General features: G+C 41.2%; 1 protein-coding gene across 1 annotated transcript in view; it reads right to left on the reverse strand.

The window, feature by feature from the left end:
• The window catches only part of LOC102205808 (carbohydrate-responsive element-binding protein-like), a gene marked incomplete at its 3' end in the record, with an annotated part of 7,469 nt that extends 1,172 nt beyond the window's left edge, over nt 1–6,297 (reverse strand). Inside the window, exons 1-6 of the mRNA XM_005755419.1 lie at nt 5,763–6,297; nt 4,274–4,380; nt 4,034–4,116; nt 3,852–3,941; nt 3,578–3,619; nt 486–660 (exon numbers count right to left, since the gene is read on the reverse strand). Of these exons, the coding sequence (XP_005755476.1) occupies nt 486–660; nt 3,578–3,619; nt 3,852–3,941; nt 4,034–4,116; nt 4,274–4,380; nt 5,763–6,109 (844 nt within the window). The remainder of the gene's footprint in view (nt 1–485; nt 661–3,577; nt 3,620–3,851; nt 3,942–4,033; nt 4,117–4,273; nt 4,381–5,762) is intronic.
• Nucleotides 6,298–7,959: the final 1,662 nt, after the last annotated feature.

Below are 7,959 nucleotides of genomic sequence, written 5' to 3' on the forward strand. Positions count from 1 at the left end.
AAAAAAAAATATATATGTGTATTTCTCAATTTCTCTGCATTTTATATGATGCCCATGTATTATTTTCCATCAAATTTAACTTTTAATTATTTGAAAATTAATGCATTCTGCTGTTATTTACCTTTTTTTTTTGGAAAAGGGCATTCATTTCTGAAAACAGGACCACATTTAAAATGAGAGAAATAAAAGTCCAACCATATCTCTATGATTATGTTCCTTTTTTGCTGAAAATCTGTCCCTAAAGCTCCTGTTTATGACAGACTTGAGTTAGAAATATTATTTTGGGCAATTTATTTGATTCAAAAAGTAAAATGAACCAGGATATAATTTTCAGCCCAGTAACAACTAATTGGAATCAATTATTTAATCCATGCACTATGCAGCCTACGATCAGCCTTGCTTTTAAATGCTTCCAATCAAATTCTGCAGGATTTGAGACACAAGTCCCTGCTGAAAGTCATTCCACAAACTTGTTTACTACTCACTGTTGTGTCGCTCGCTGGTCCAGGGACATGGCTTCTGTGTCATGGTGAATAGGGTGTCAGAGATGTCGGACAGAAGGCAGTCCAGGTCAAACATGTGGACCTCCGCGGGGACAGCCTCAGGTTCCTGGTATGTCTGATAGGGCCATTTGTCCTGCCTGGCTTGGCAGATCTGACCCTGCCAAACATCAACAAGGAATCAGAACACTTACAGGATCTGACATGCCAAGTTAATCCCAGATCTATCCATTAGGGGCTCAACATAAATAGAGCTGGAAAGTCCTAATTCATCAATGACTTCTAGTTCTCCCAATCTGTGCCTGCAATTAGTGCTCTATGAAAACTTTGTGCCACGTTTGTTCCGCTGATAAATGACAAAATGCCTCTCAAAACTAATATTAAAACAGCAAGAAAAAAAACATCTATCCCCATTTACACACACAACAAAACTGCACACCTACAGCATTCACAACTTCAACATGAAACATGTGCTAAGCTGTCACCTCTCTCTCCCCCCCCCCCCATCCCTTTCTGCCCCTTCTCCTTTGGAAACCCAGTGAACAACTCACAGAAATGAAGCGCCAAAGCCAGCCTGTTTGAGATGCTTTGTTTCACCCCGATCTTCTACTCCGCCTTTACCTTCCACTTCTAAGCCCAGGGCCACATTTATAGGGAAGCCCACCAGATTGAGCCGGAAACTATTTCTGATTACGTCTGAACACACGACATCCCCTCTTAGAATACAAGCACGCACGAGCAGAAATGAGGTAAGATTGTTGTGCGCACATGTATGTGTGTATGTGTGCGCGTGTGCATGTGGGGTGCATCATGAAAAAGCTGTTTTGACACATTGTTCAGAAACACTGGGCCCTCACAGGTTTTCATTATGTTGGCTTTGTTCATTTCTTTATTTTGATGTCTCACCATTTCAATAAGAGTGGCAGCCTTTTGTCCCTGACCTAATTCTGGGAGTCGCACACACACACACACACGTGCATGCAAACTGTAAAAGGCCCCTGCTAAACACAAACTGATGCTGCTTGGAGAAAATATACACATGCATATGAGCGGCTGAAAGACTGCAGCATCAATTACATCGTTTGGCGAGAAGTTTCATTTCAAAGGAGATTCTCCTAGATCTAAATCTAACTAAACTTTGGTATCCAGAAGGACGCAATTTTTTTTTAATCAAAGCCATTAGTGAACCTTACCCTACCCTACAGATTACCCAACTTTTAAAACATTTGCATCTCCCACCTATCAAGTTTGAATTTCATTCAACGACGTTGGTCCTTCCTTCCTGGAGGAGAGGGGGCCCACCTAAATTATTGAACTGTTTCATCCCTGCACTACAAGTTGACTTCTCTGGTCCTCAGAGAGGGGTCTTCTTACGGTTCCGTGTGCCAGTCCAAGAAATGAGGTTGATTGTGCCTTCCACACCTTAGCTCCAAAACTGCAGAACAGCTCAATTCTCTTTGTGCCCGTTTAAAAAGGCAGCTTAACCCTGTAACACCAAGTGCTTCGTATTTAATGGGTGAGGTTTTGAGACTGCTACATTGTCAGTGTGATTGTTTTTCATTGTTGTTCATTAAATAATGTATTCAAAAACATTTGATTTTTCTGTAAATTATTTGATGGCTCAGAGTGTACAGTGCTTGTAGTGTGTGTTCATTTTGTTTACTTATGTGTGTGTCTCCCTTTTGCAGAGTGAATTTTTTTTTTCCTTACTCGTTTACACAGCATTATCACCTAATAGGATATTATTTCACTCTCAGACTGAATATAAGGGCTAAGTCTAGTGATCTTAATTTTCAGCCTTTTTCGTGTTATTATTAGAGCAGCTTTCCAGCTGCCTTCTTCACTCTAAACCACACACTACATCCTTCAGGTCCCTGCAACCTACTGAAATAGGGAAGGTGTGACCAGGTTTTGAAGAACAGCTCAGGGTCAGCTTCCCCTGAACCCACTGCTCCACCTCTCCCATGCAGCTGAGCCACAAACCACACCCTGCTACAGTCTGTAAATGAACTGTGTAAAAATCTATTGAAATACATTGTCACTGTAGATAATAATCTGAACGTTATTTTACAATTCTACTTTATTAGAAAGTGGTTGATGCTAAAAATGTAAAGCCAATTAAATTTTAGACTAGGGCTGTCACAGGTTAAAAGTGCACAACTAACTGTGTAACTGCATATATGACATACGACATTCACACTTTTGACTAGTGTTTTTCTAAGCACTAAATGTAATCTGTTAAGAGAATGGTGTGATAAGAATATGAGTGCACAGAGCATAAAAACACAGTGAAGTGATCTTTGACCTGTCAGCTACTTGCTGATATTGGCCTTGCCGCGTAATCCATCAAAAGACGGGTCAGACACAGCATTATTATTGAAGTTTTCCTAATGTTGAACTCAAGTAAAGCTTGGACTTCCAGTGCCACAGCACATCTACAGAAAAATGAAAAATTAGAGCCCATGAAAGATGAAATATGAGGAATACTATCATGAATGAGGCACCTCCCTCTCTCTGCCCCCCCCCCGCGTTTCTCCTCTCTGCCACTAAATATTTTGTCTCTGCCACCTTAGCGTCTCTGTCGAAAGCAGATGCCCCTCTGCTGCCCGGTTTTTGCCAAGTGCTGCTGGAAGTAGGTCATATTTGATTAGGTTACATTCATTTTTTTCACCGTTTTTCTTGAATAAAGATTAAGAGTTATGGGTATTGTTGCAGCAGGCAGTTAGCTGGGTCAGTTGCCTTCATATGTCAGGTTGTGACGCACAGCCCAAGTTGTTTTGCCCATTTCTATTTTCTTTTTTAAATCTCTTTTTTTCTCCCCTCCTCGCTTGTTCAGCCAGGGAGGCTAAATTCAAATGCTAAAAATAGTCGCTTGGTGGTCTTTAGTGATCATATGTCACTACAAGGACATTCAAAAGTAAACAATGTCAGCAGGTCACCCAAAAATTACAATATATGTTGGGTCAGTTGGCCAGCTTCAGCCTACACTCTTCAAAATCAATACTTTTCAACTTTAATTTCCTTGCAATATTGCAATAATGTAGCAATAATGAAGTAATGTGTGACTTCTGACTTACCTCTTGAAGCATTAATAGGATGTCATCCTTCTTTTTCTGAAGCTGCAGCAGAAAAAGACAGAGCGAGTGTGGAAATGAACCATGTTTTTGTTTTTATGCACATCACCTTATGTTAACTAATTACAGTTTTGATCAGGTAAAAGTGTTGGAAAGTGGGGCCATTGGGGTTCATCCTTTGGGGACTATGAAAACGTGACAAACTGTCCAACCAATAGGTACTGATACTGACTTAGAGACAGTTTAAAGATGTACTGTGAATAAGGTGAGCGCTCACCCTCTTCTTGTAGTAAATCCTCCACTTATGGTACTCCTTGATCACTACCTCAATCCTTCTCTTCCAGTAGCTGCCCTCTAATATGATCGCCTGTTGACAGGATGCCAGTGAAACACTAAGTATGTTTTTTTTTTCCAAGGATGAGCTTAAATATGCAACACCTACATCATTCATTCACTCACTTCGGGCTTTCGATGCGCATCTGCCTCCAAGCCATCCAGTGGGGTCACAAAGCCACATACTGGGTTTTTCCTCTTCTCCACATCTGAGCCAAGCAGAAAGAGGGAAAAAAGGACAAGAAAAATCAGCTGCGGCGTAGACATTCATTCTGGAGAAATGTGGATTCACTTGACCCATGTTAGGTCACCCGGTTCTTCTAGTCTCACAATTTAAAAAAAAAAAAAAAAAGCACCAGCACTCACACTGAATGAACCATGCTCTCCAGATTGCATTGTTCAGACGAATCTTATCCCTCCACAGCAACCGCAGACCCTTAAAAGATTTCCATTTAGGAGAGACTATCTTCCCACTGTGGAGAAAAGAAAGGTGGAATATGTATTTGTTTCGGGGAAAATGTGAAAGCCCTTTCATTTATAGTCTTTGAGGAAAAAAGGCATAAACGTGCATAAATGATGTTTATGCCTCTTTTAGAAAAAAAAACAATGGGAACACTGCCTCAAACATATCCTGATTTTGACTAACAGTAGCCAATCAACTTATTCCCCGGTATACAACCCGGCTTTATGTGCTTTCCCCCCCCCTCCCTCACTTTTTCTCTGCCTGCTGAGAATAGAGCTCCTAATGTGAGGTGCTCAAGGAGTTGCTAGGAAGCCTGGGGAAATCATTCTCAACATGCTTTTAATGGACTGACATGGCTGCGTATTATTCAGCCCGAACAGCAGAGACAGCCTATTGCGAAAAAACAAAGAGCAATCAGCAGAGGAACCACTTTACATCAGTCTGGTTAATGATAAATAGCGGAAAGCGGAGCAGCAATCTGTGCGGAATAAGAGGCCATGTCATAGGCTTGGAAAATATATATAAATATATAATAAAAGTACTTGTTTTAAATCTATATTTTTTGTGTTTGATAATAGTTGCACAATGAATCCTGAAACAGTGCCACAATTTGTGAAACTAGATCTATAAACAAATGCAATTTTCCACCCAGTGACAGCAGATTTTTTTAAAAAAGAAAGAAAAAAAAGTCTTCTTTGGGCCAAGGGTTGATGAAAGCTCTTATAAACACGGTTTCAAAGAAAGTGGTCCTCATTTTTTAAGTAAATGAAAAATCAATGTGTAGTCTGATGTTACTGAAACGTAAGCATGTTTAGAGAGTATAGGGAGGTTTCTTTGGTATTTGGTTTGTTTTAAGTGCGGCGGCTTCCTCTGCTATAGTTGTTCATATGCAGGAGCTATTTGTGACATCTTGTAACAAATGGCTGCTCTCAAACAGAAAAAACAAATTTCTAGGGCATCGTGTCAGGAGTTTCTTTCCTTTGCATCAGTCACACTGTCCTTTGTCCAGTCCTGCCAACTAGAATCAAAGTCCACTTTTTTTTGGTGAAAATTTCCAAACTGGTTATGCAACAGACTGACAACACATATACACAAACAACCACAGCATTAACTATCAGCTTTGAAGGGAATTCTATTAAGACAAATATAAATATATATATTAAAAAATATATTTTAAAATATGGTTTAGTTTAGTTCGTTTAGTGAGCTTCGGTTAATTTACAATACTCTTATTTTAAAACAGAGACTGATCCTGTGCATATCGCTGCTTTAAATGTCAGCTCAGAATGAGACACTTTCACATTCTTTGGAGATATTTTCTTCCACATGGTTTAGCTGAACTGAACAAGCAGAAAGCTGAAAATAAAAATGCTGCACGCAGCAGGGACCCACCTGTAGGCCAGTGACATGCACTCGAACAGGCGGGTCAGAGTGGGGTCGATGCTTAGGCTCCCGGAGCTGAGTGGACCGTAGCGGTACGTTTGACACCCCGTTCTGTTCACCGTGTCAAAGTCGTACCTCAGAGACCCTCCACTCTTCCTCCTCCGCGCCGCAGAGTCGCTGTGGGGCGAGGATACCATGAAGTGTCCGCTGTGGATCACCTGAGTGCGGGGGAAAGCTTCGGGCGACGGCCCGGTGCCGGCCACCCGAGCGGGTTCCCCCTCCGGGTCAGAGTCCGATTCTAAGAAGTCCTGAAGCTGGCTCTCTCCGGCCGAGCAAACACTCCCTTTGCCCGCCATTGCGCACTTTCATTCAGCGGTGAGGATCGGACAGAAAGTGAACTTTCTCCTCAGCTGTCTTCCCCCGCTTCCTGTCCTGTTTTCTTCAGATATTTGAATATTTCCTCAAGGAAGAGCCGTTTGCTATCAAGCAATGATTATCCTCATCTGTCAGTGGAGGGCTCAGCCAACCAGCTGCAGGACCTACACCTCTGGAGCACGGTGTGTGTGTGGACTGTTGTGTAACAGCATACTATCATTATGTCAACTTCTCGAACTGGTAAAGTCCCGATGAAAATAGACAGAAAGTGGTAATTATTAATAAACCAAAAAAAAAAAAGTATTAGAAAGTAGGAGTAAACCGGCTTCAAGTGGATATGTCACAGATTCATATTATCATCACTATATACACAAACAACCACAACCTTAACTATCAGCTTTGAAGGGAACTGTATATATATTTTAATTTGCTTCTAAACTTTAACATTTTAGATGTGTTTCAGCAAGCAACAATTCTGTGCATGTAAAAGGATTTCTGCACATTTAAAACATATCACATATATCTGTGTTTAGGAATGATTATTAACAAGTTCTGATCCTTCATAATTGATATTATGGAGCTTTTTTAACCCATAAAGCAAAAAATACCGGCCTCTATTGGCGGTATTCTTTGTTGCATGTTTTCTAATTATTTCTGTGTGTGTGTGTGTGTGTGTGTGTGTGTGTGTGTGTGTGTGTGTGTGTTAAGCCTGAAAATATTTTCTTGAAATATTTCCGGATAAAATAATTTAAAAAGCCTCCACAGCAAGCAGACATGAAGGAGTGGGGCTTCCCTTCACCTCACCTCCAATTGGTTGTAGTAGATGGCTGTCCCTCCCCGAACCTGGGTCTGCTAGAAGCTTCTTCCTGTTGAAAAAGGTTTTTTCCCTCCCACATTTGCCAAGTGCTTGCTCAACAGGATTGTCTGATTGTTGGGGATTGTTCACCGTTCACAGTTCACTGTACTCAAATGGCCTCCAGTCACCAGATCTAAATTTAAAAAAGCACTTTTGGGATGTGGTAGAACAGCAAATTCACATCATGGATTTGGAGCCGACAAATCTTCTATAACTCTATGACACTCTGTAATACTTTGTTGAATCTGTGCCACAAGCACAGATCTGAAGGCAAAAAGGGGTCCAACATGGTACAACCAAGATGTAACTAATGAAGTGTCCAATGAGTGTATATTAGTTCATTCTTAGTCATGACAAAGGAAAAATAACTACAAAGTGCAGCTCTTCAAGTTGAATATACCTTTCACAGTCTCTTAGCCTGTTAGCCCAGTCAGCCTTCTGGTCACTTCTCTAAGCTTTAATGAGTCTCTGGCTGTTCATGGAGGACCCTAAAAATGCCCATATTGTGAGGGGTACACCCGCTTCGGATGTTATCAGTCCATACAGTGGACGTTATTAGCAGAAATCAGTCCCATAGATATGGGCCAGGATTGACCTTCTCTACCTCCTAAACTGTTCAGAAGGTTGTTATCATCCATCAGATGGATGATAATAAACTGTTCAGAAAGTTGTTATCATCCATCCAGATGGATGATCACTAACAGGAGCATGGGAAGTACTCCAGAATCCACTCTCGCTGGAATCTGGTGAATACCGCAGAGTTTACAGGTAAGACAATTTAAACGGAAAGCATTCGTAGAATGACTATTAAAAGTAAGCGATGTTAGTAATACAACGAGTGCCGGAGTCAACCAGAAAACGTCTCCCAGAGTGTGTCCTCTATGAAGAGCAGCCTTTCCTTATTGTCAGCGGTCGCAGCCGCTATAAAATGCTGGTGGGCTCGTTTCCCTTAAAACTGCAAAGGCGGCACGGTGC

Source organism: Pundamilia nyererei, unplaced genomic scaffold, assembly GCF_000239375.1.
Source record: "Pundamilia nyererei isolate P.nyererei 1_Seehausen unplaced genomic scaffold, PunNye1.0 scaffold01432, whole genome shotgun sequence".
NCBI classification, from domain to species: Eukaryota; Metazoa; Chordata; class Actinopteri; order Cichliformes; family Cichlidae; genus Pundamilia; species Pundamilia nyererei.